A 26,661-nucleotide genomic window follows, 5' to 3' on the forward strand; every position below is an offset into this window, starting at 1 on the left:
AGGAAATTGAGGTGCAGAGCAGTAATTAGCCCAAGGTCACACAGCTGATGAGTAGTGCCAAAGTCAGGACACGGATGGGCTCCAGGCCCTCAGCTCCACAGGGTCAGACCCTTCCAAGAGTGGTTCAGAGACCTGAACCTTCAGGTGCATCTCCTGAGATACTTTTTCAGATAAGAGCTTGCGGGAACAAAACATGAGCCAAGACCGGGAACGATTCTGAATTCTCCAGATCTTCCAGAGGAGTGGGTGTTGGGATAAGGGAAGGGGTCAGGACTGCCTGGAGAGCTGCGGCTCAAAGACACCAAAAAGGCCGAGATGCTTGACCCTCAATTTCCTGTCTAAAAAGTAAGTCAATTTTGCTAATTAAAGGGAAAAAATGTTTCTTAAACATTCATTTAGGGGCTTCCCTGGTGGCTCAGTGGTAAAGAATCTGCTTGCAATGCAGGAGCCACAGGAGATATGGGCTCGATCCCTGGGTTGGGAAGATCTCCTGGAGAAGAGCACGGCAACCCATTCCACTATTCTTGCCTGGAGAATCCCAAGGACAGAGGAGTCTGATGGGTTATAGTCCATGGGGGTCACAAAGAATCAGACACGACATAAAAGACTTAGCATGCATGCATGCAAATGTTTGTTTAAAGTCACCATAGGCCACATATTATTTCATTTATATGAAATGTTCAGAAAAGATCAATCCATATAAACAGAAAGCAGGGCACAGGACTTCTCTGGCGGTCCAGTGGTTAAGACTCCATGTTGCCAATGCGGGGGACACAAGTTTGATCCCTGGTCAGAGAACTAAGATCCCACATGCCATGCAGTGAGGCCAAAAGATTTTTTAAAAACCCAAAAAGCTGGGCAGTGGTTGCTAGGGGTTGGGGGAAAGGGGACATGAGGAGTGATTTAATAAGTCTTTGAAGGGTAACAAAAATGTTCTGAAACTAGACAGTGGTGATGGCTGCATCATCACCTTAATATACTTAAGACCATACATTGTATACCTTAAACGGAGGAGTTCTATGGAATGTGAATTCTAACTCAGCAAACTTCTTCAAAAAACAAAACCTGTTTCAAAAGTGAAGTGCCCAGACAAACTAAACCAAAGAAAGTCGGGGAAGCAGGAGCTCTCCCTGCCACAGGTCCTGATCTCCCTGACAAAGGCATCTGGTAAGAGCCCTCATGCCCTCTGTGTGCGCCCGCCAGCAGAGACTTTGTTACTCTCCCAACTTTACATAAATGCAAGTGACAAATGTCTGTCCTCCCTTAGACTGCAGCCGCCACAGGCCAGGGCATGCCTTATCCACCTGGGCACCCCCACTGCTCAGCTGGGTGCCTGTACAGACCAGGCACCCAGCAGCCATCTGAGGCAGGAAGGCAGGAGGCAACAGTGATACAAAGTTGGTGTGTTACACCTGCCGTGAAGAGCTCCCACGAGTGGGGCAGACCAGCCTAGGGGCAGCAAACAGTGGGGACAATGTACAAGGAGATAGACAGACTGGGCACCAGGGAGGTCCCAGGGAGGCCCACCCAGCTCAGCAAAGGATGGGTGGTCAGGACAGAGAGAGCCTGAGGACACACATGTAAGCTGGAAAAACGCTGCATCTGAGAAGTGCGTGAGGACTTCCCTGGTGGCGCGGTGGGTAAGAATCCACCTGCCAATGCAGGGGACGTGGGTTCGATCCCTGGCCTGGGAAAGATCCCACATGCCGCAGAGTCTGCCGCAGGGTAACTAAGCCTGTGGGCCACGACTACTGAACCTCAGTGCACCTAGAGCCTGTGCTCCGCCATGAGAAAAGCCACCACGATGAGAAGCCTGCGCACCGCAGCAAAGAACAGCCCCCATTGGCCGCAACTAGAGAAAGCCCACATGCAGCAACGAAGACAGCACAGCCCAAAACACAAAAATAAATAAAAGCGCATGGAAATAATCTGCTGCCCCCGGAACTGAGAACAAGTCACGGCATCCGGTAATGAGGAACAGAAGATCTACAGCCTGGGCAATCACAGAGAAAGAAGCTGCTCCACCTGGCGGCAGGGTGTTCTACAGAGAGCCAGGCCCAGGAGCTCAGGCACAGGCTCCAACACGGAGATGGTGTGCAGACAGGGCTGAGGACCTTGGGGAAGTGAGAAATGTCAGACTCAGGCCTGAGAGACACTGACTATTAGAGTTGGGAGTTGAGCCCCAGGAAAGGGGCCTCGGGGCCCACTTGATGGTGGGAAGGAGTGAATTAGCCAGGCACTCAAGGGAAGGCCAGGGGTCAGCCCAAGGGGCCAGTGGCGTCCCCAGCAGCCTTCTGGCCAGCTAATGCAGGAGACAACACTGGCCAGCATGAACCTTTGCCTTCTCTGGCTCCCAGAGGTTTGGGAGCTCCCTTCTCTCCCTGGTACACACCCCAGCCTCTCTTCTCCTGCCAGTTTTCCATGGGGCGACCTCTGCAATGAGTTTGGTCCATGTGGGCTGCCCAAGCCAGGGCACCTCGGAAGATGGAGTGGACTCAGCACCAGCCTCAGAGCAGGAACATCCCTATGCCTTCCTGCTCCGCCCACGTCTACACATGCTGCCTGTCACTCATGGAGAGGTGGATCTGGCCCCCTGGTAACCACGAGGAATGGCACATGGAGGATCAGGACGGGAGGCCCAGGCCTCCGTGTGTTCCCAAGCCAGGGGAGGAGACCCCATCTGTCCATTATGCGGGTGGCCTGGAGGGTCCCAGGTACCCTGGGCGACATCTTCCGACTTGTTCCACAGTGGGCAGTGGCCTCAGCCCGTCCCACCCTCCCCAGATACCTGGTTCTGCAGCTGCGTGGACGTGGCTTGCTGCTCACTGTCGCGGACAGCCAGCCTCTCCCGCAGGGCCACCAGCTCCTCCTGCAGCTGGGCTTTCTCCTCCCGCAGCTGGGACATGGCCTCCACCATCCTATGTACCACGGGGGCGGCACCAGGCGACCCCGACAGGCTCGAGCACCTCCCGCTGCTGAAGGGCCGCCCACCTATGAGCAAAGTAGCGGCCGATCAGCAGGGCAGCAGAGGCCCCAGCCTGGTTGAGGAGAGGGAGCCTGTCATGGCAGGATGGACCACAGGGATGGGGAGCGGATGCAAGCAGAGGAGACAAAGAAGCTGGGCAAGGGCTGGGCAGCAGCAGGAGTTAGCGGGTGCCGGTGGATTAGTGGGGGGGGGGGGGCCTCCAGGGCCTGCCTTTGAGGAAGCTGCTTTAGCGGGAAGCTTCTGGTGGGTAGAACTGCCTGGACCAGGAGTCAGGAAAGCAACTTCCACTCATTACTCCCCCAAAGCCTGTGTTCTGGGTTTGATGGGCAATATCCTCTCCATGGCCAGCCTGCAGGGACCTGCAGTTGAGAAAGATGCGCCTCTGGCAACCCCTGTTGTCTCCCCGGAAAACACTATCCTTGGTGGAAAGTCATTTCTTTACACCCCAAACCTTCTCCAGAGTAGAGAAGAGAGGTGAGGGCTCGCCAGCCTGGCCCCTGCCCTCCGCAGGGAGTGATCACCGCACAGAGAGAGAGAGCAGGCAGAGGTGCGTGCGCAGGGACAGACACACCAGGACACAGGAACAAATGCAGCAGCACACAAGCAGGGACATCACCAAGCACACTCCCAGGCACACTCCTGTGGGGCTGAGTACAGGGACCACACAGGCAAGAGCGAGGGATAAATACTGGGGTGGGTGGGGGGTCTCCGGCTTCCACCATCCTGTCACCAGCAGAAGAGACACAGACAGATGGACAGAAGGACAGAGCCACAGAATCAAGGCCTGGGACCTGCTACTGGGGCCTGGCATGCCCATCACAGCCTGCTTTGATGGCACCTAGAAGGACCACCGTCTCTGCAGGTGGGGAGCCGGCAAGGGGGTGGGGCAGTGGACAGAGGAGAGGCTGGAAGGGCATGGATCTGCCTTCCGCCTTGGGCAGCCTAATCCGGGTCCTGGCCAAAGTCTGTGAGGCAGGATGAAGTGTCCAAGAGTGAGGCGTGAAGAGTTGCTACAAGCCTCCATGCTCGCGGAGCACCAGGGCATCCAGGCTCCCCAACACGAGGTCCCAGAAGCTGCAGCCCTGTGTGGGCAGGACGGCGGGGAGAAGGGGACCCCAGACTCCAGAAATAAAGCCATCTGCACCTGAAGTCACACAGCCCAGAGGAAGGTGACAGGTGTGTTCAATGAGACGGCAGAGAAGCTGAAACGGCAGCCTGGCTCTTGGACTAAGCAGCAACGTGGGGCACAGATGGCACTAGTTCCAGGCTGGATGGGACAACTCAGCACTGGGCCCAGGAGGGGTGGACATCTACTCTCGAAGGAGCAGGCCCCACACACACAGACTCCCTTCCCCTTCCTCCCAACCCCAAGGGTTGGCTCTGACTCAAGGCCTTCTGGAGAGCCGGAACAGGGGCCAACGCTGGTTGGCCAGGGCGCTCTGGCCGTGCGGCCTGCATGTGACACAGCATGCGTGTCACACACAGCTGGCCAGGCTTCTGCCGTCTGTTCTAGAGAGCACGAGGTCAGATGGATGCTTCCAGGCCAGCACCCGGAGCTGCCATAGGCAGCATGTGACCAGCACGGCCCTGTGCTCTCTGCAGACTGCCGTGGGGTGGCAGGGAACGCTGTCGACTCTAGGTCCAAGAGCTGGCACTGCCACTTCAGAGCCAGGTGGGAGGATACCACTGAGGCTTCCCTTATGAAACAGGGACCATGGTCCTTGTCCAAAGAGGCAACCTTGGGCAGGCACCTGGAACCCATGAGGGGTGCGCGGGTGTGTTGCCCAACAGGTCTGAAATAGCCCTTCTTGCTGGAACACGGCTCATCTCACCCTCAGCCCACAGCCGGGGGGCTTCATCCTAATCTTGGCATGGTGCCCACGTGCCAGGGGAGCCGCAAGGGGCCTGGAGAGCATTTACTGGGGAGGAAAAGATCTTGAGAAAGCTAACAGAGAACAGCAGAGGAGGGAGAGATGTGATTAAAAGGTGACTTAAAAGGGGGCTGAGGGACCACTGCACCATCCTAGTAGGTCAGCTGTCTATCTGCATTCTCAGAAGACAGTTTCTTTCTCTGAGACCCTGCCTGGACACTGCCCCTCAAGGGCACCCAGGATCGGGGAAGCTCAGCCCCGGACCCACAAACAAGAGTCAGACCTCTGGACTGGCTGGACAATGGCCCCTCTTCCACAGCCTGGCCAGCCCCAACACCTGGCCCCAAATGAGTGCCGGGCCCAGACAGGTGAAGGAGGCCTGGATTAATCTCAGAGAAGGGGGTGGCTCCTTTCGCCTTGCAAGTTCAGACACAAATCAATCTCTGGTGACAGGAGGCGGCAAACAAGAGAAAGGCCAGCTCCTTTCCCCACTTACTCTTGGCCTTCCCCTCGGGCTTCTTGAGAATGCCCTTCCCCAGCAGCTGCTGGGCTCTGGGTTCCTGCTGGGGAACTCCACAAAGGGGGCCCACAGAATCTCCAGAACTGTCAGCCTCACCGGAAAAGACTGGAGCCACCAGCTCCTCTTTCCCAGCTTCAACACAGCAGAGTGAATCCCCGTCCTAGGGCGTCTGGGTCCCTGACGGACCCACAGATACATAAGTGGAGGGGGTCAGGCCTCTCTCTGCAGGCAGTGGCGTCTTCGCGGCTGCCACCCTCGCCCTGCTTTTGACAGGCACTGGGGAAAAGACAAAAAAGCAGGGAAACTCAACCCCAGCGTGTGCTGGCCAAAGCTGCTTATCACCAGCTGGCGCCCAGCAGCACCAGGAAGAGGGCGTCCCTGGAGTCAGGATGGGCAGGCTGGGGTCTCCAGTTCCATGTCAAGGCGGCCACTCCAGGCGAGGAGGACAATGTCTGGGGACAAGAGCCTCCCCTCCGGCACCAGTGTTAGCCAGGGCTGTGCCAGGCGGGTGGGCAGACTTCCTTTACCTGTTTTCTCTACATTCATGGTGCCACCAGCTTCCTGGGCCTCCCGGTCCCTCCTGGGGGCCGGCGCCTGCCTCTTCAGGGGCTTCTCTTCTTTCGTCCCCTGACTCTTGCTCTCGCACCCCTTGTCCTGCAGGGCCTGCTGCCAAGACACAATCAGAATCCTCACGTGAAGAGGGGGGATCACAGTGGAGAGGGGACCCCCGTGGAGCCTGAGGATGGCGCATGCTCTTGGAGCTGGTGAGGCCCCCAGACCCAGCCGGTCCACCCCTCACTGTGTGGGTGGATGGGAACGAGGAGGCCCAGAGTCCAGAAGAAAACGCACCCAGATCTCACAGCGAGAGGGAGCAGTGCGTTCCCCTGGCCCTCATCGGCAGCCGGCCCTCAGGACCAGCAAACAAGGTTCTTGGGCACATAGAAACCCTCAGGGGAAGTTCAGCTGGCCGACCTGTGGGCCCTGAGTCACCAGCGCAGTGGCCTCCTTGCTTCAGCTGCACCCTCATCCTACCATTCACAGGCCTGTGCAGCCCCACCAGGCACACGGCAGTCTCAGGGCAACGACCCCCACCTGTGACGTCAGCTGCCTCCATCCTCCTGCAGACAGCCCCCACCCTGGGGCTGCCAAGGAGGGGACACATGGGTCCACACAAGCAGGGCAAGGCCGTGGTCCACGTGCAGACATGGCTATCCGGGACCATGAGACCTTGTCTCCAGGAAGGAGGAATCAAGGCAAAGAAGGCTGGAAGAGAAGAGACCAGTGAACTGGCGGGGAGATGAGGCGAGAGGCAGAAAGAGCCTTTCAAGCAGAGAAAACCACGTGCAACTCACACAGGACGACAGGAAAGGTGTGAACAGAACCATAGGTAAGGCGTAATCCCATTTAAGGATAATGGAAATAAAAGAGGCTTGCCCCTCCCTCTCCAAAGCTGGTTTCCTCTGGAGGCTGGGTGATGGTACAGGGGCATCATCTAAATTTGGGGGATGGGCTTCCTTGGTGGCTCAGGGTAAAGAATCCACCTGCCAATGCAGGAGATGTGGGCTCAGTCCCTGAGTCGGGAAGATCCCCTGGAGGAGGAAATGGCAAGCCACTCCAGTATTCTTGCCTGAAGAATCCCATGGAGAGAGGAGCCTGGCAGCAGAGTCAGACTCGACTGAGCCACTGAGCACACGTGCAAACTCTGGGGAAATCCAAAGAAACTGGTTGCAAGAGAAAGTGGGGAGAAAGGAAAGGCTTTATGTTTCATTCTGAACCTGTCTGGCATTTGCATTTTTAACCTTGTAAGCATCTGTGGTGTTCCGCTTTGTTATCTTGGATAACAGAAGCTATCCAGGATGGGAGATTACAGGCCCTTTTTGGTGTGTCTTTGTGCCAACCTTATTCAAAATAAAAAGGCAACTGCTATGTTTAAAAAATATTCCAAGTCTAGAGTCGAAAAGGCCTGGGTGTGAAGCCTGACTCAGGTGAGCTGTGTGACCACGGGCGAGTTACTTAACCCTCCCTGAAGCTTCATCGTCCCATTCGTAGAAAAGAAACTCCACTTTCTACTCCAGAAGGAACGGTCATGAGCATGTCTCGTATTTAGGAAAATTCCCACTGACTTAATTTTATCCCCACCCTCTGACCAACTGCCACACCAGCACGAGCAGCCTTGTTATTGGCGGCGGCAACAGCGGCAGCTGGAAGTTTCCATTTGCCGTCCAGAGCAAAGGTTACACTATTTCTGGCCCGTTGGCCAAGCCACAGGAAGGGCAGACAGGCCCCTGGGGGTTGGGAATTTCTGCAGCCTCCAAAGGAAGCGACTCTGGTTTTAACTGCTTGAGAAGCTGGTGGGGGAGGTCACCAAGCCCACCAGGTCACTTCACTGGGTCTGGGTCCCTGTTTGAGCCTCACAACCCCCATCTCAAAGCCCCTATAAACATAATGAAGCTTCACCAGCCCAGAAGAACACGCATGTGGAAACTGGCGGCTGGCGGCAGCGTCTCACATCCTCAGTAGATCTGCTGACCCCAGGACTCAGCGGCAACCACAACCCAACAGCCCATAATCAAAATTCAAGAACAGAGCCTCCACCCAACTCAAGGCTGCCTGTTTCTGACCACCTCCTGATTTAACTACCAATGGCTTGAGTTTGAGTAAAAAAAAAAAAAAAATGGTTCTCCAGTTTTTTTAACTATTCCTGCACCAGACCTGCATTTCTAGCAGAACTTACAGTTAAAAAAAAAAAATAAACACAGACCATTCGGTTCCATCTTCAGATGAACCACCCCAGAGGGGATGAGAAAAACCAGGAAGCCCAAGACTGTCTCTGAAGCAACAGGCAAGGGGTTCATGTTCAGATCAGAACCTGAAGCCACACGTTCAAAGGGCACCTATCTCCCGCACCCACCCTGCCCTCCATCTGCATGGGTCCCTTCAAGGTAGCCCCTTGTCACGCACAATCTTTCTTGGGGGGAGGGGCCTTGGCAACACCTCCAGATAACTCTGATCCTTCATCCTCAGCCATTATGTCAATGTTTGCCCATCCTGGCCTCTCTGCTAGACTGCCGGGTCTATTGCTCTTCTTGACTGTGTGCCAGCACAGTCTTCTAACACAGAGTAGGCACTTGCAAAAATATCTATTAACAGATGCATCCATTTTAAAAATTACAAGGACTTCCCTGGCAGTCCAGTAGTTAAGACTCTGCACTTCCAATGCAAAGGCCTCAGGTTCAATCCCCGGTCAGGGAACTAAGATCCAACATGTTGTGTGGTGCAGCAAAAATAAAACTGCAGAGCCTGTGCTGTCCCGAAATTGCTCAAAGTTTTAGATGCACGAATGCATCAGTATTTAAGGAGCTCTTTGCAATCAGAAACAATACAGAAGATCAGTGAGATAAAGTAGAATATTATGCATAATGAGTTTAAAAGAATGAGGTAGTTCTCTATATATTGATAGGCATGAAGAAATCACCAAGACTTACTGTTGAGGGAAAGAGCTAGTCACAGAATAGAAGGCAAAAATAAAGAATAAAAACTGTATAAATGCAATCAAGTAGTTGTATAGAAAAGATAAACAAATTAAGAGTGGATTTCTCAAAGACACAGGACCACAGGAGACATTCAGTTTCTAGATACTACACGCCACATATGTGAGTTCTTTACACCACTTTTAAAGCTCATCATGTTCAGACCCCAGCTTGCTGTGTGACCAGTAGCAAGTCACTTAACCTCTCTGAGCCTCCTTTACTTCATCCATAAAACAGTAACTGTGTCTTGGACTGATGTGAGACATATAATATATGCCACAATGCCTGGTATAAAGTCAGCGTTCAGTAAATATTATTATTGCTATCAGGATGTCTTCATTCTACAACCAAATACTATACATATAAATGTAAAGTCAGTGTTCTGAAAGTCCCATGATAACTGACTTGCAGTGATGACTGCAAGAGAAAAGAAATCAAGTTTTGGTAAAGTCCTCACTTTAAATGAGGAAATTTAAGTATCGCTACCCCCATGGACTCGTATGCCCCAGTGGGAATAAACAGCTCCCCTAAAAACCTGCCCATCTTCCTAATAGCTTCTCACTGAAGGCCCCACATTTCCCACTTTAACACTTCAGTCAGGGAGTAGCTAAGAAGCTCCTGTCATCTCCTGTGAGATTTCCCACCAGATAACCTAATAAAGCAAATTGTCCCATGCAGGCAGGCTCCCAGTGGGTGTGCTATGAGGAGCTTGGCAGGAGGCGTGAGACCCGTCTCCTTCGTGGCCTCCTTCCCCAGAAGAGCCCAGTGGCTGGTATTCAAAGGGCCATGGCACACCTGCCCAGCTAGACACCTGGCTTTTCTGACAGCCCCCAGACTTACCTGCAGGGTCAGGTACAGCCTGTGGGGGCTCCCAGGGCCAGCCCAGTCCACGCTGAGGGCTCGGCACTGAGCCAGGGCCGGGCGAGCTGCACTTCGGGCGCCCAAGTCCTCGTCACCGCCGGCCGGGCTATCTTTTCCACGCCCTGTCCCAGGACAAGAGGAGACAGGTGAGATGCCGGACGCCGGTTGGAGGCTGCTGGCCAGGGATCAGTGGCCAGGGCTGAGGCTTAGCTCCCCTTTCACACACTCAGGGCGGCCCAGGCACCGCCAGGAGGGACTCACACGCCCTCACATGCCTGCCCGGCATGGAGGGAAGGCCTGGAGCTGAGCAGGCGCTGCGCTCTTTCTTCATCACAAACTGCCCGGGATCCTCTGCAGAAGGTCGCCCAAGATCTCCCCCCCGGAGGTGGGGGCTTCCTCTCCCTCCACGGTGGCCTTAGGGCTGGCACGTGCCCACCAGCAACCCTCTACAGAGAGCAGCAGAAGGAAGCCGACGCCACCCTGGCTGTGCTAATCCTCACAGGAGGTGCACCCCGGGGCCGTGACCTCATTACCAAGGCCGCCTCTAGGTGGCAATTTCTCCCCTGCCTTCATAAAGACCAACCCCACACTGGGTGGCCTGGTCCTCATGGCCTTCAAAAGCACATCCAGGGCCAGTTAAAGCACATCCTTTCGCGTCTCTGACACGTCGCCTCCCTCACTGGATGGCGGGAGAGAGCTGACTGGGCTTCAATACCCCATTCACCCCTAATCCCCAGCCCTCCACCGCAGCTTGTGGGGCTGGACGGGATGGGAGAGGGGACTCGCCTCAAGGGGCACACTGTAGAGTCCCCACCCTGGGGTGCTATCACATCCTGACTGCCAGCACTGGACCAAGTGCTTTCCAGGCCTTATTTCCCTTCCTGATCCTCAGTTTCCTTGTCAATACCATGGGCATTAAGAACCAACTTCAGTCATGCGATGAGGATTAAATGGGGTGATGCATGTAAAGTGCTCACAGAAGGTAGTCATCAATGCAGACCGACAGCTCCTTACAACAGCCCTGAGAGGTGTGAACCGGAGGCCCGGAAGGGTTAATAATATGCCCAGGGTCACCTGAAGCCAGTGTTCCAATCCCATGTGCTAACCCACCTTCTGCTTGCTTTCCCTTCTCAAAGTGGCAGTAAGTTGGGGGTGGGAGGTGGTAGAAGGGCCTAGGGACACCCATACTAGCTGAAACTCTACCCAGTGGCAGGCACCATGCTTGGCATTTCACACACAGGATTTCATTGGACCTTTGTCTTAAATTTTAAAAGTGGATAAAAGTCTGTATGGTCATATAAGCCTCATAATACTAATTTAAGAGAGCAATATGCACGTGCAGGACTGAAAGGAACTATATAAAATGTTTAGTGACAAGCTTCTAGATGAGTCTTCTTTTTTATACCTTTCTGGGTTTTTGTTTTTTGTTTTTTTTTTTGGTTTTCCAAGATAACATGTTTTTGTTTTTCAATTCTTGTTTTCTTTTTTAAGCCAGAAAAGCAATACTATTCATTCATATTACAGTCTTAATCTTTTGGACAATCTTGCAGAGTAGAGACCATCTTCAGCTCCTTCCAGACAACCGGGGCCACCTGATTCAAGAGCCCAAGCTTTCCCAGGAGGACTCCAGGGTCAACCCCAGCCTCACTGTCCCCAAAGAAGAGACCGTGGAGGGCAGCGCTTTGGCTGCCACCGATGGTACAAGTGAGGTAGGAGAGAGGGAACTGGAGCTTGCTACGTGCCCTCTCTGGGCCTCGGTTTTCCCTTCTGTACATGGAGGGGCTTGGCTTTATGCCCCAGAAGAGCTCTGCTAACTCAGACAGGCTGGCCCTCTATAGCCCTCTCCCAGTAGATCAGGAGCAGTCAGACAGCAAACTCCTGAAGGCCCCCTGCCTGAAGACACACCCTCTGCCCCCACACTTTCAGGACGACCTGCCCAAGCCAAGGCTGGCAGACACCCAGGGGCAGCTCCCCAGGCCTGACGATCGAGCCCGCACCGGGAATCACAGAAGCCGCCCACTTCTTGATGTTGGCAGCGCCAGGGGACATGACCCAGAAAGGAGAGCCCGTGTTGACAGCTCCCCCAGGGGGAGGGAGGGCCCCAGACTCGGGGACTCCCTCACTACCCACCTGCAGTCGGGGCCACCTGGGATGGCACCTAAAAGGAGCGCATGGCACCCACCCTCTGCCAGGCCACGCTCGGGAGCAGCCTTTCGTCCGCTCCGCGCCATCCGCCGGCGAGCCCCGGCGGGATCAAGTGTCGGCACCGCGCGGGGCGCCGGGCAGCTCTGCACCTACCTTGTTTACCAGCTGCGGGCAGAAACCGGGGCGAGACCACGAGTGCTCGGCCGAGGACGGGCGGATCACAGAGCCACAGCGACCCGGCCGGCCAGGGAGCGCGTGGCTGTCCGCCGCGTTCCCCGCTCTGCGCCACAGTCTGCGTTAACGTTTAACTCGGCGTCCCGGGCCGGTCTTTACAGACGGGCGGGCACGGGGCAGGAGCGCCCAGAGAAATTGACGCCCTGACTCCACGCCCGGCTCGCGGGCTGCCGGTACCCTGTAATTACCTGACAGCTCTGACTGAGTCTAGGAACTTGCGAGAAACCCCAGTCTCATCGTTGGTATCTGGAGGAAGGAAGGGAAATAAAGAGGCATTTTAAAAATGCGGACTCACCAGTTCTCAACCTCCCCGGGCCGGTGTGTGGGAAAGGGCGGGCGGCCGGGCTGGCTGGGGCGGGGCGAGCCATCCCCGGCTCGGGCTCCCCGGCCCGGCCCACTCGCCACAGGCCGCGCAGCGAGGGCGTGGCTCCCAGGTTCCACGTCCTGCGAGACGGGACCATGGCCCGGCGGGGCTTAGTAGCCTCCTCCGGGCGCCGGGCTGCCTGCGGAGAGAGCAAGAAAAGGGAGGTTGAAGCCCGCTGGCCGGCACCTTCCCCCGCCTCAACCCCAAGCAGATCGGAGCCTGCCATCTGCAAGGGTCTAAGGGACTGGGTCACCTGTTAACCCAAAGCCCCAATTCCAGTGTCCCCCAAGGACCCCGTGGGCTCAGGCAATGAAACAGGGCCTCGCACCATTTCAGGGTGCTCATTAAGGAGAAGGGAGGCTCAGAGGTGGGCAAGGAGCCCACCAGGTGCATCTGTAGCACAGTGTGGAGACCCCACATCTCGGCCCTTCCCTCCGAGCCTGGCAGCACACAGACAGGGCACAACCCCACATGGAGGCACCACCAGGGCCTCCAACAGCATCTCCATGAATCTATTATGAAGGGACCCTGACTGTGGCTCTGACAAGTCAGGCTTATATACGTCAAAATTCTCTTTAAATCAGCTCATTCATGTATTCAACTAGCCCTCACGCTGTACTACAACTGGCAGACACCCTGCTAGGACTTGAAAATACGAAGATTCATTCATTCTTCATTTAATAATTATTTACCCGGTACCTGCTGTGTGCCAGGCACCTGCCTGGGGTCCTCTTTGATCAGCAGAGACATGGCCTCAAAGCTCCCTGTCAGGAGGGAGGTAAACACTTCAACAAACCTTCACAATCAGAACAGGAGGTAAGGAGACTCCAGGTGGTATGGAGAATGGGGCTGGGGGTGGGGAACACTAGTTCGGGTAGAAAGCCCCATAGGGCCCTCATGCACTGAGCAAATGAACAGGACAGACTTCATTTACTTTACAAGTCTTTATGGAACACCTATTGCATGCAAAGCGACTCTGAAGGCATTTAAGGTGATACACCAAACTACAGCCCCAGACTCAGACAATAAGTGATGCCACGTTTGAAAGAAGCCAAGTCAGCTCGGAGAGGTAATGTGGAGTTTGCTTTGGGTTTAAAATGGAGTTGGAGGCACTCAAGGATTTCCTAATGATGCCACCTGGGCTAGAGACTACTCTCCCCATCCCGCACTGTACTGATGGCTTTCTACCAGGCAGTAAAGCTATTTAAACAATGTCCATCCCCCCTGACCCTCTACAGTTCCCCAGGGTGAGTCCCACGGCACCCAGCCTGGAGCAGCAGCTACATCCACTTCAAACAGCTGGCAAAGGCTTGTTGGGTGAATGCCTTGATAGGAATGCACACGAAAGCCTGAACTGAAGCTTGGAAGACAGCAGGATTAGAGATGGAATCACTGAGTTGTGAGGCTGATGGGGGTCACCGTGCCACAGGTGAGGATCCTGTCGTCAAAGATAGTGCAAGATGAAAGGCAACCAGGGAGGACAGAAGTGACTCTGACCGGGAAGGAAAGCTGGAGAAGGAAGGTCAGAGGTGGCTGAAGCAACAGACAGGTGAAGAGTCCTCAGAGGTGACCGGGAGTGAGAAGGAGGGGATGGTCAATTACCAGGGAACCATGCCACGGAGAGATCCAATTGGAAGAAAGGTCAATGGAGCAGAACAGAGGGCAGACCTGGGAAAGTCTAAGGTGGGGTGGGGGTGGCCAGAGGAAGCTGCCACTTCCTTCTCTTTGGAGAAGTTGGCTAGGATGGGAAGGAGAGGATGTGGAATTTAGAACAGGAGAGATCTGCACATGCTGGGTCAATAGAGGAACAGGAACAACTGAAGCATTGAGAGGCAAGAGAAGGAAGACCCCAAGGATGGGTGGCCTGAGGTTGGCAGAGCTGAGCCCTGGAAGAATGCCAGGCTCTTGGCTAGAGAGTCCTGGCCTCTACCTTCCTTGATTAAGGAAGACACCTTGGAGGAGGAATCTCCTGGGTGCCCTCTCCCTGGCAGGGGTCAGGACTGCTGGCCAAAGGGCAGAGTGGACATTAATGCTGCCTGTGGGTAGCTCCGCTGAGGAAATGGAGATGGACGAGTGTGGAGTGGAGGGAACTGGGAGATGTAGCCAGACGTCCCCTTCTCCAGGCTACTCAGCAAAGAGCTGGGCACACAATCTGCCCTGAGGATCAGCTGCCCAGTGGGTAAAGAAGGAGGGAGTGAGACGGGCTCCACCTGCATGCTGAGCTGCTGGAAGGTGAGATGGCAAAGGGCACTGAAGGTCGATTCCATGGTTGAGGGAGACCTTCATGTGCTCTGTGCTTAGTTGTGTTGGACTCTGAGACCCTTTGGACTGTAGCCCGCCAGGCTCCTCTGTCCGTGGGAATTCTCCAGGCAAGAATACTGGAGTGGGTTACCATTTCCTTCTCCAGGGGATCATCCCTACCCAGGGCTCATCCCAACCCAGGGATCGAACCTGTGTCTCCTGCATTGCAGGCAGATTCTATATGCGCTGAGCCATCAGGGAAGCCCTGAGAAGACTTTTAAGGAGGTCAGCTAAGCCTGAGGGGCAGGGACAGAAGGACACATTATTTCCTGGCTTTCAGGAAGGGAAGTTGGGAGGCAGGAAGATATCAGGAAGAAAGAGGAAGGGTGTGTGCAAGATCCTGGAGAGGAAAAAGTAGCTGAATTAGCAGACTGTCAGATGTGAGAGTCAAAAGCATCAAGGACTTTCAAACAGCCCAAGACTGGAGACACAAAAACCTAGGTCTTAGGACGGGGTGATGGGGGCACAGCGTGGTTATGACCAAAAGCTAGTTCAGAGCCCGGCTGCACCACTTAGTAGATGTGCAACCCTGGGAGAATGACTTTGTCTCTAAGCCCCAGTATCTCCATCTTTGAAATGGGAGAACTCTACCTTAATAGGGTTGATGTAAAGTTTGGATGACACATATACACAACATTAAGAACAATACTGACATATACAAAGAACCCTGCCCCTCCCCCCCGCAAATTTAATGTTTCAGTGACCTATATCCAGCGGTGGGTGAACGCAGGGGCAGGCTGCAGGAGAGCCCCATCAGCCTCTCCAGGTTTAGGCCAGGGTGGCAGAGGTGCAGCCCTCTTCCCCCAGACCAGGGTTGCTGCAATGATTGGGGAATAGACTTGACAACTGCCCAGAGACCACTGCTTGGGGAAACATAGTCTTCGTCTCCCTGAGAGAGGGGGCAGAAGGTCTGGGAGGGTGGACAGGGGCTGGACCTCCCCTGAGCAGTCACACATCCTAGGTTTTGCAGGTCAACCCAGATTTCAAAGCCTCTGTCCCTTGGTGCCCAGAGGGAAAGCAGAACGCATTACCCCCACATCCCTTAAGTCCAGTCACTGCAAATACAGGGCCCCATTCTCAGACTGCATTCCTCACAAATGACTCTTTGGCCAAGGAGACGGCTACTTTTATCAAGGGCACAGGGAACAGCCTGGGCCAGCAGAGTTGCTGGCTCAGCCTCAGGAGGACAGAAAGCCAGAGAAGGCGAAAGGGCAGGTGTGGCCAGGACCCCCAACCTTGAGACAAATGTGTGTGTGTGTGGGGGGGGGGGGTGCTGATGACAAATGGTACTTGAGAATTTAAATACAGCTTCCTCTTTAAAATCTGCCAGGACCAGGCCCTTCACTGCGCCAGAGTTCCGCTCTAACTCACAACAGGGGGCTGACAGAGGTGGCTTCGGGCTGGCCCTCCCAGCTGGGAACCCCTCCCCACCAGGCTGCAGCTGTCAAAGGCTCAATTTCCCCACTGCCCAGGGGGACGCCGGCCCAGGCCCTCGTTCCTAACCTGCCGCTAGCCCACCCCATCCCGGCCCTGCGAAGGGGAAAGCCAACTGCCCAGAGGACCTACGCGGTGGGAGGGCTCGAAACTGCAGCGTTCGAGGGAGCCTTGCGGACCCGGGGACTTCGGCCCGGGGAGGGGGCGGCGCTGACCGGCACGCGGTTCCCTGGCAATCTCCGGCTTTCCCGGGCCATTGAAATCGGAAAGGGGGTCCCGAGGCTGCTCGCATTCCAGGGGACATGTCGCCCCCATGCTCTGATCGGCTCTGGCTGGACAGCGTGGGGGGCGGGGGTGGGGGCGGGATAGCGCAGGGCTGGGTCTCCCGGGCCCGGCCCTCCCCGCGCCCCACCTCGGGATTGGGCAGGGGGATCCCGGACGCGACACCCCGAACGACGGGCTGGGCGGAACCCGAGCGCCCAGCCCTCCCTCTTCCCGCCCGAGCCCCGGACTCACCGGCCTGGCGGAGGCAGGATCCCGGCGTCGCCGCAGCGCCAGGGGCTCGGCCCGGCCCGGCCCGCCGGCGGGAGGCAGCTCCACGCCACCGCCTCCTTGGCCCGCCCCGCTCCCGCCCCGCTCCGGCCCCTCCCGCACACTTTCCACAGGAAATGATTAACTCGGGCCGCGGCGCGTTCCCATGGCAACCGGCTCAGACCCTGGCGGGGGGCGGCGGCACGCGCGCGCGCTCCCGCGTGCACACACACAGAGACTCACACTCTCACGCGGGGCCGCCGGCTCTGCTCAGACCTTTCTTCTGGGTCTCCCGGCGCTCCGCACACGCCCGTGCACACGTGCGCGCTCACCCCAGACGCACACAAGCCGTCCTACGTGCTCACATACAATACACGCGGCTCTCACAGGTTTGCACACACGCTCTAGTGAGTCCACATGAACACATTCACAGTTCCCACACACATCCCGACGTTCGTTCCTACGTGTATGCTTTGCACTTAAACTGACATTCTCATCCACACCTCCTCAAACCCTAGTACAAAACTTTTGCACACACTAGTTACTACTACTAACACACAATTCTCACAAGTGCTCCCTTGCCACGCTTCACAGTTTCTCACAATCTGTAGTATACTTTTTTCTAAAACTTTCTAGCACACACACACTAGCTAGTATGTGTGCACACTTGCACATTCTCACACACTTCCAATGTGCACTCACATTCCTGTACGGAGTTCAGACTTTCCCCCTTGCTTTCCCACAAATGCTGTACATGCTTCTTCAGGTACTCTTGAACTCTTCCTCACATTTCACAGAGCAACATTCCTATGCTGCTAACCCCAGTACAGACTTTCATGGGCTTCCCAGGTGGCTCAGCTGGTGAAGAATCCACCTGCCAAGGCAAGAGACTTGGGTTCGATCCCAGGTCCAGGAAGAGCCCCTGGAGGAGGAGATGGCAACCCACTTCAGTATTCTTGCCTGGGAAACCCCGCGGACAGACGAGCCTGGCGGGTTACACTCCATGGGATTGCAAAAGAGTCAGACTTGACTTAGCAACTAAACAACACACGCTTTAGTGAGCACACGTGCCCATGCATGCACTGTCACACATCAGCACACGCGTTTTCACACGTGCATTCTCACTAGCTCTAGTAGGAGCACACAGGCCAGGTTGCCTCCCTAGCCAGGGCACCACCTGCTGCCCCCTGCTCCTGCCTGGCCCTGTTCCCCTCTCATACCCCACCAAGAGATAGATGTCTTGCAGAGCAGGGAAGCTGTTTGGGATTTTTAAAGGTAAAATATTCCTTTAATCTCCAGTGAAAACACATTCAGAATGCCAGCTTGGAGCAGACAGCAGCTCCTGGTGTAGGCCCAGACGGCCTTCCTCAGAGGATGTCCCAGAAGCAGCCTGGGGGAGGCAGGGAGCCTGCCAGCCAAGGAGAGCCAGCTGACCCAGAGGAGCCACTCTGTTCTTTGTCTCCCAAACAGAGGCGGCATTTTATTCCAGAGTCAGCAGCAATATTCCCCCTCCAGGGTGCGGAAGGAGGAGAGAGCAAAGAAATTCAGGAGCCAGCCCAGTGCAGGCTGATGGTTCCCACAGATAATCCCAGGAGGGTGGGTGCTCTGCCTCTTCCTGTTTAACAGGAGGGCAGGATGAACCGACTGGAGGGGGACGTGCAGCTCCAGAGAGGCAGAGCCAAGGTCGTGGGCCTCAGATGGTCCTGGATGCTAGACTAGGACACTCCCAACCCCCTACTGAAAATGAATTCATGTGTTTTATCTTCTCACTGAGATGTCCCAGTGCAGGCCCAATAAAGGGTGCCTGTCACTCTTCTGGTTTTTGTTTTTATATTTTTGTCCAAGCCACAAGGCATGGGGGATTCTAGTTTCCAGACCCAGGACCAAACCTGCGTCCCCAGCAGTGGCAGTGAGGAGTCTTAACCACTGGACCACAAGGGAAGTCCCGAGTCGCTCTTCTGGAATGGTTTCCTATAGAGTTGGATTTCTAACTAAGAATCCCAGATAACCCTCCCAATGGGAGAGCTGGTCATAATTTGAGAGGCACTTTCTCTCTGACTGCCCCGCAGACAGCAGTGGTCAGGGGGACTGCAAGGTCGGATGAGGACAAATTTTCTCTAGATCCTTGACCAAGTATCTCCTTTCTTTATAGACCCTAATGTTTGACTGAGGAGAGGGATGGGGTGGGAGTATCTGTCTTTCCAAGTCCTGATACAGAACTGGAGGCCTTTTCTTACTTAGAGCCGGCACGTTGACATTAACTGCAGGTTCCTTTTGACAAAGCCAAAGCCAGGTTTTTAAATTAATAATAACATTTATTGTTCGTTTCCTCTGATTACAAAAGTAATAGATGTTCATTGTAACCATAATCCCACCCACTAGAGATAAGTGCTGCCAACATTTTAGTACAGTTTTTTTTTCCTCTATGCACATAATAGCTACCATTTATCACAGTTATCACTGTGCCAGGCACTGCACTGAGTTCTTTAAAAACAAGATCTCGTTTAACCCCAAACACCTATGAGGTGGGTACCATCATAGTCCCCATTTTCAGGAAGGGAAACTGAGCCCCCTAAAGTTCATTGATAAAGCTGGTGTATGCTACTGCTGAGATAGGAACCCAATAGGTGTGTGTGTGTGTGTGTGTGTGTGTGTTTACATGTTGTTGTTGCTGTTCAGTTGCCAAGCTGTGTTTCACTGTTTGCAACCCCACGGACTGCAGCCTTCCAGGGTCCTATGTCCATGGGATTCTCCAGGCAAGAATACTGGAGTGGGCTGCCATTTCCTTCTCCAGGAGATCTTCCTGACCCAGGGATTGTACCCATGTCTCCTGCATTGGCAGGTGGATTCTTTACCACTGAACCACCAGGAAAGCCTGGTGGTTTATATACAATACACAAACATATAGTATAACTATATATATATAGGTGCTGGAGTTTACTAAGTTCAAAGCACCAGTGAAGGAAAAAGAAAATTGAGATGGTTGAGGAAGCATTTGCCAAATTCCAGTAAAACTCTGACTTGAAATGCAAAACCAAATTGCTTTATGATTGCTGGAATTTAGTTTAAGGTGGCGCAATGTCAGAAACTACATATCAGTGACTTCGGGGTGTATTTCTATCCCAGAAACTTCACTGATGGTTTGATATGGAGGCTGCCAATTCTCCCCAGCCACACGGAGAGTGAAACTTGGCCACCCCGATGCTGAGGTTCTGAGCCCATGAGCGAGGACTCTTGGATTCAGCCTACCTGCCTCCTGGCAGAGGCATAGATGTCCCTAGGAGGGCCACAGAATGCAGTGGCCAGAAGCTGAAGCTCCGATACTTTGGCCACCTGATGCGAAGAGCCAACTCTTTAGAAAAGACCCTGATGCGGGGAATGATTGAAGGCAAAAGGAGAAGGAGGCAGCAGAGGATGAGATGGTTGGATGGCATCACCAACTCAATGGGACGTGAGTTTGAGCAAATTCTGGGAGACGGTGAAGGACAGGAAGTCTGGCATACTGAGTCCATGGGGTCACAAAGAGTTGGACACGACTGAGTGCCTGAACAAGGCAACGCTACAGGCTCATATCCACATTGACCCATCCTCCAGCAAAGAGGGGGCAGCACCATTGTTGTTCAGAGTCTGAAAGCCCTTAACTCTCAGGCACCCATCTGAGAGGTAGTCAAGGGCTCAAGGGGTTCTTCTGCATAGAGGGCAGCAATGAGGGGGTGATAATAAGCCAGTTCTGTTTGATCTGATTCTTGTAGCGATCAGAGTAAAGCACACCTAAGATTTACACGATTTTCCAGTTCTAATGACTGAAGCTGGGACTCAGTCACCTTCAGGTCTTTGTAATACTGTTCTCTAGAGGCCTCTCTTCTCACCTTATTCCTACCAGCCTCCACCCACCTTCACCTGGGCAGATCCTGTTTCTCCTTCAAGCTTAGAGGTCACCTTCCTTGACCCTACCAGGCACTACAGTCTCCTGACTGCTCACTCCCCTGCAGCACCCCCCATGCTGGATTGTAAAGGTCTCTCCTATCTACACCATCATCTCCTTGAGCTCAGAACTCTTTCCTAACTTGATTGCAGGGCATGCCTTTGCTACAGACTCTGCTCCAACAGGCAATAGGTGCCTGGCATCACATCAGGTAAATAAAGAAGATCACACAAGGATCACAGAGGGAAAGAACAGGGTGCGCTAAACATGTATGAACAGACTTTCTTCCCATGTAAATAACATAAAAGACTTAATGAGACGTACACTGCTATATTAAAAATGGATAACCGACAAAAGTGATCGAAAGATTGAAGGCAGAAGGAGAAAAGGATGATAGAGGATGAGATGGTTGGATGACATCACCGATTCAGTGGATGTCAGTTTAAGCAGACTCCAGGAGGTGGTGAGGGACAGGGAAGCCTGGCATGCTGCAGTCTGTGGGGTCTTGAAGAGTCGAACATGACTTGGTGATTGAACAACAACAACCAAGGCCCTACTGTACAGCACAGGGAACTCTGCTCAATGTTATGTGGCAGCCCGGATGGGAGAGGGGTTTGGGGGAGAATGGATACATGTATATGTATGGCTGGGTCCCTTCGCTGTTCACCTGAAACTGTCACAACACTACTTGTTAATTGGCTATACCCCAATACAGAGGAAAAAGTTTAAAGAAAAAGGGAAGTGAGTGAAAGGATCCTTAGGGAATCATTCCAGTGTGGTCAATTAGGAGCCCCCTGCCCCTTTGAAAAGTGTGATCGGCACATGTTCCTGTACCAAACAGCTTCTTGAAGTCAGAGGGTACCTCTTGGAGCTGAGTCACACAGTAAGTAATTCTGACTCAATTAGCTGCTGTTTTGAAGCCATTGCAATAGCTTTGATACAGCCCATCATGAACAGTGCAGAAAGAGCTTGGAGGATCCCAGGAGGGCGCAGGCAGGCTCTGCACCCAGCCCTGCAACCACGAGTTTGACTCCTTACCAGCAGCAGGACTCAAGCCTTTGATCTCTGAGCACACTTGGGGGCTGGCCCTTTGCAGGGGTAGGGGGGTGCTGGCCTTTGATTCACACCTCCCAGCTTTGAGGAAGTCGTGCTTCTCAGTGGACGTGAAGGAGCGGGGTCTTAGATGACCCTGGGGCTGGACTGTTAATCCTGACTCTCCTCTGTTACAGGCTCAGCTCCTATGAGCACTCAGTGCCCATCGGGTATTTGAACAAATGGTCCCGGCCTCTCCCCTCTCCCCTTTGTGCTCCCTCTGGGCCCTCCCTCCTTCTAAAAGCTGTATTAACTAGGAAAACCTTGCTCCCACTTCCAAAGGTCTGTGTTGGGAATCAAGGCAACCTTCCCCCCAGACCACTTTTGCTCTAAAATATTTAGACAGTGACTTACCTGCTGCATTTGCCCGGGAAGTTGGGCTCAGCAGTGCTTCCCAGCTCCCAGGTGAGGGGAACCTGAAGCCTCTTGATGATCTGAGGAAGAATTTGGCAGACACCCCCCTCCTAGCACTCCAGGGCAGAAAGGAAAACAGAGAGTTTTTTCCCCTTATCATTTCCTGTAGTCTAAAAAATGAGAAGAATGCAGACACTAAGGAGATATGTACTGAAGTATACCAGGTAATAGAGATGGAGGAAGGGTGACCGAGGCAGATGAGCCCTGCCCCCACAGCCTCCCTCTCAGTCAGCCCTTCCCTGGGATCATCCAGAAGCCCTTCCTCTCCCAAAAATCCCTCCCTGGCTTTCTTCTTGCTCCTAAATCATTCTCTCTCCTTGTTCTAAGCCAAGACATGCATTATTCACATCATCCCCGCTTTCTTTCAACTTCCCCATTCATTTTTCCCCATCTGCTGCAAATTCTAGATTGCTGGGGTGGGGGTTTGTTTTTTAACTTCAATTTTTATTTTTTCCTGCACAAATGTAGTAGAAATGAAGAGAGGACAAATCACCCATGCCCCCAAATCCCACCACTCTTCACTTATTGTCATTGGCCCGGATTTTCTTTCTGGTGAAAGTGTGACAGTGTTAGACGCTTGGTCGTGTCTGACTCTATATGACCCTGTAGACCATAGCCCTCCAGGCTCTTGTATCCAGGCAAGAATACTGGAGTGGGTAGCCATTCCCTTCTCCAGGGGACCTTCCAGATCCAGGAGTCGAACCCAGGTCTCCTACATTGCAGGCAGATTCTTTTCTGTCTGAGCCACCAGGGAAGCTCAGAACACTGTTAACTTTCAAAAGACATTATTTCTGTAGTAAGGGGAGACAGTAGGGAGCAATGGTTAAAACTAGGTTTGAGGGTCAGGTGGTTAGGGGTCTGAACTCTGGCTCCGTCACTTCCTCTGTGCCTCAGTTTCCTCCTGTGACAAGGTAACTAACTCACTGGGCTGGTATGAGAAGTAAATAAGAGCAAACACGTTATGCCCAGAGCCCGGCATCTGGTGCACCAGCTGTGGTTATAGTGGGAGGCAGACCGTGGAGACAATTTTCTACTCTGCCTTTTGCTCACGTTACATCATAGAACGAGGGATTTTCCAAGTGACTTTTTCCTACTAAGGTCTCCCCTTTTCTGAACTGCAGGACCAAGATTGAGGATGAGGCCCAGGGCCCATTCAACCTTGGGCTTGCACGGTGTGAGGTACACCTAGCACCCTGTAAAAATGACTGAAAAGAGTAAACATTTTAAATGGCTGCATAATAGACCTCTGAATGGCTCTGCCACCACTGAACTGGCCATTCTGTGGGATCAGGTATGTGAGTAGCTCCCATTTTTACACATTTATAAACAGCATTGCTGTGACATCTCCCTACACACAGCCTGTTCATGCCCTGGGGACAGGGCAGGGGGAGTGGGGTTGTTAACTTCATAAAATCTGAATAAAGAGTCTGATCATTTTTTTTTTTTACACTTTCTAAACACGTTGCCAGATTGCCATCAGATGGGCTGTACCAAATTTACACTTTACGCTGTCGCTGGCAGCATTGTAGACGAGAGCTACTTTTTGTACTAATTTACAGTTTTTCTCTTGGATCTGGAATTCTCGCCTGGGCTGGTCCCCCCGTGAGGCATCAGGCACATAAAATGCCTGAGCAATGGCTGTCAGGGAGGGGAGTGTCTGGTTCCTTTGCTGGGTTTCTGTCTGCTGGGCTGGCCCAGGCCCGGCTAAGAGAGCTGAGTCAGCGCACCCCCTCCCTGTCTGCTCTTCAAGCCCCCAGACACCTTCCCAAGTGGGTTCTGGAACATCCCACAACCTTGGCAGACTGCTCAGGTGGCCATCAGCATCACTAAGATTGTCTGCTCTGACACCAGCCTGCAACCGCAGCCTGTGTTCTTCTGCTCAGTCGTGTCCAACTCATGTGCGACCCCACGGACTGTAGCCCTCCAGGCTCCCCTGCCCATGGGATTTCCCAGGCAAGAATACTGGAATGGGTTGTCATTTCCTACTTCAGGGGATCTTCCCAACCCAGGGATCCAACCCACGTCTCCTGAATCTCTTGCTTTGGCAGACAGATTCTTTACCGCTGCGCCACTTGGGAAGCACCTATCAGTCACTCCTGGAAAGTAAATCCCTCAAGAGGCCCTGGTATCTGCAATCAGCTTTTCATTTCTCGGGGGGCAGGAGCAGGTACACAGGGGCAGCAGCCGGGTGAGGGAAGCTATGTTTTCCGGACAACCAAACTCCGGCTCCTGCCCACCTGCCAGCCTCTTGGTGCTGCCAGCATGGCTCACCCAGCTTCTTCAGCAGCCCCACGGCCTCTCCCCTGCCTCTGGTCCTCCTCCTCTGGGGGTGGCCCTTGTTTGCAAACAGCCACGGGAAGTTTTGACGCTGCTGATTAACCAGACTCCCACAGCTCTGGGTTGTTAGTCATCATGACAAGTCTCAACCTTCCGCCAGCCCTGCCGACATCACCAGCTCCCAGGTGACGGGGAAGCAGTGACTAGGACCTGGGCAGTTTCAGTGGCTCCCATCGTCATCTTCACGGGGTGGGGAAGGACTGCCACCCATCCCAAACAACTAGAGTGTGCAGGGCCTGGGATGCCAGGGAGGGACTTCGATGCGATTTAGCTTGCTTCTACCGAGGGATCGCTTTGTGCCAAGCACTGGGCTAAACTCTACATACAGGATTGCTTTCAGTTCAGTTCAGTCGCTCAGTCGTGTCCGACTCTTTGCGACCCCATGAATCGCAGCATGCCAGGCCTCCCTGTCCATCACCAACTCCCGGAGTTCACTCAGACTCACGTCCATCGAGTCGGTGATGCCACCCAGCCATCTCATCCTCTGTCATCCCCTTCTCCTCCTGCCCCCAACCCCTCCCAGCATCAGAGTCTTTTCCAATGAGTCAACTCTTCGCATGAGGTGGCCAAAGTACCGGAGTTTCAGCTTTAGCATCATTGCTTCCAAAGAAATCCCAGGGCTGAGCTCCTTCAGAATGGACTGGTTGGATCTCCTTGCAGTCCAAGGAACTCTCAAGAGTCTTCTTTAACACCACAGTTCAAATTGCTTTAGGTTTCACTTAATCCTCACAGTGATATGTGAGGTAGGTGTTATAATTCTCATTTTACAATTCTCATTTTTACTGGGGTACAATGTTATAAGAGTGGCTGGGCCCAGGAATGTGTAGGGAGCAGCTGGGGGAAGGCAGCTTGGAGAGCTGAGAAAGCGGGGTACTCCAGGCCAGGAGTTGTGTTCCCAACCACTGCATGACTTTGGGCAGGTTTCTTCCCTTCTCTGGGTCTCCTACCACCTTCCTAGATAAATGAGGAAGATGAGCGGGTGAGTTAAAACCACAAGGGAGTGAGTAGGCAAGTTGGAAAGGATGGCTGTGTGATTCTGAGGTTCTGCTGCCTGAAGTCCTGGTCCGAGGGAAGGGTAATTCCAGCTGTGAACTTAAGGCTCTGGCCTCACTGTTGACAGTTGCTTGACAAATGAACACCAGGAGAAGAAAGGAGAGTGGCTGCCAGGGGCTGGGAAGGGAGGGGGAGATGGGGAGTGCTGCTAATGGGGCTTCTTTGAGGGGGTGATGAAAAGTTCTCAAATTAGATTATGGGGAATGGTTGCATGGTTCAAATATACTAAATACCACTGCAAATATACTAAAAACCACTGAATTGTACACTTTAAATGAGTAAATTTTATGCTATTTAATTACATTTCAATAAAGCTGTTTAAAAGAGAAAGGAAAGAAGAAAAGAAGGTAGGAAGGGAGGGAGAGAGAGGGAGGGAGACCACACAGAGGTTGGGCCAGAGCTCCCTCTGAGATTTGCCTCCTGGAGGTCTCACACCCAGCCCCTCCCAGTCACCCCCTCCTGCAAGCACCCTGAGCCTGGGAAATGTATGTACCAGGACACCCGAGTGGCAGGTGATGGTTCCAGATTCCAACCAGCAGTGATGGGAGCCTCTGACCTCCTTGGAAGCAGAAGGAGCCAGGAATCAAAGAGCAGGTGCGGGCCTGGAGGGATGGGGAAGAAGGCAGACGGAGGCCAAGTCAGGGTGAGTGGCTAGGAGGAGACCCTGAGCATCAGCAGTGTGGCTCTGACGGGAAGGCCCAGGAGACAGGGAGCCTGGGCTGGCCAGAGTTTCTCTCGGTGGCCTGAAAACATCGCAGCATCCCAGAAAGTGAGCATAGAAAGTACCTTCAGCTGAGGGCCCCTCAAACTGGTACAGTCTGGCACGAGTGGGGTCCCAGACAGATGCAGCCATTCCAGAGACAACACAGACCCAGACTTGACCCCGAGCCAGGTGCGCAGGTGCGGGGGGACCCAAAATGAAGGCAAAATTGGCCAATAGGAGTCAGGAATTCATTCCACTTCCGCTGTTCGGACAACTTAACTGCTGCAAGAGGAGATTCCCGGAGGGTCTTAGAGGCACAGCTTTCCTGTCTAGATTTCCAAGGGCAGATGTCCCAGAAAG

General features: G+C 53.7%; 1 protein-coding gene across 14 annotated transcripts in view; it reads right to left on the reverse strand.

Moving 5' to 3' along the window:
• Positions 1 to 26,661, reverse strand: part of KIFC3 (kinesin family member C3) — a 56,651-nt gene that overhangs the window by 18,116 nt on the left and 11,874 nt on the right. For 2 of the 14 annotated variants that reach the window (XM_060397979.1, XM_060397981.1), the window contains exons 1-6: positions 16,379 to 16,844; positions 13,211 to 13,275; positions 12,443 to 12,650; positions 9,748 to 9,890; positions 5,905 to 6,043; positions 2,789 to 2,991 (exon numbers count right to left, since the gene is read on the reverse strand). In XM_060397979.1, coding sequence (XP_060253962.1) covers positions 2,789 to 2,991; positions 5,905 to 6,043; positions 9,748 to 9,890; positions 12,443 to 12,650; positions 13,211 to 13,275; positions 16,379 to 16,550 — 930 coding nt within the window. In that variant the 5' untranslated portion in view covers positions 16,551 to 16,844. Of the gene's footprint in view, positions 1 to 2,788; positions 2,992 to 5,904; positions 6,044 to 9,747; positions 9,891 to 12,066; positions 12,208 to 12,335; positions 12,394 to 12,442; positions 12,651 to 13,203; positions 13,276 to 16,378; positions 16,845 to 26,661 lie in introns of those variants that run through there. The other 12 variants (XM_060397983.1, XM_060397982.1, XM_042231715.2 and 9 more) reach the window with 11 other exon arrangements.

This window comes from Ovis aries, chromosome 14, assembly GCF_016772045.2.
Source record: "Ovis aries strain OAR_USU_Benz2616 breed Rambouillet chromosome 14, ARS-UI_Ramb_v3.0, whole genome shotgun sequence".
Classification (NCBI taxonomy): Eukaryota; Metazoa; Chordata; class Mammalia; order Artiodactyla; family Bovidae; genus Ovis; species Ovis aries.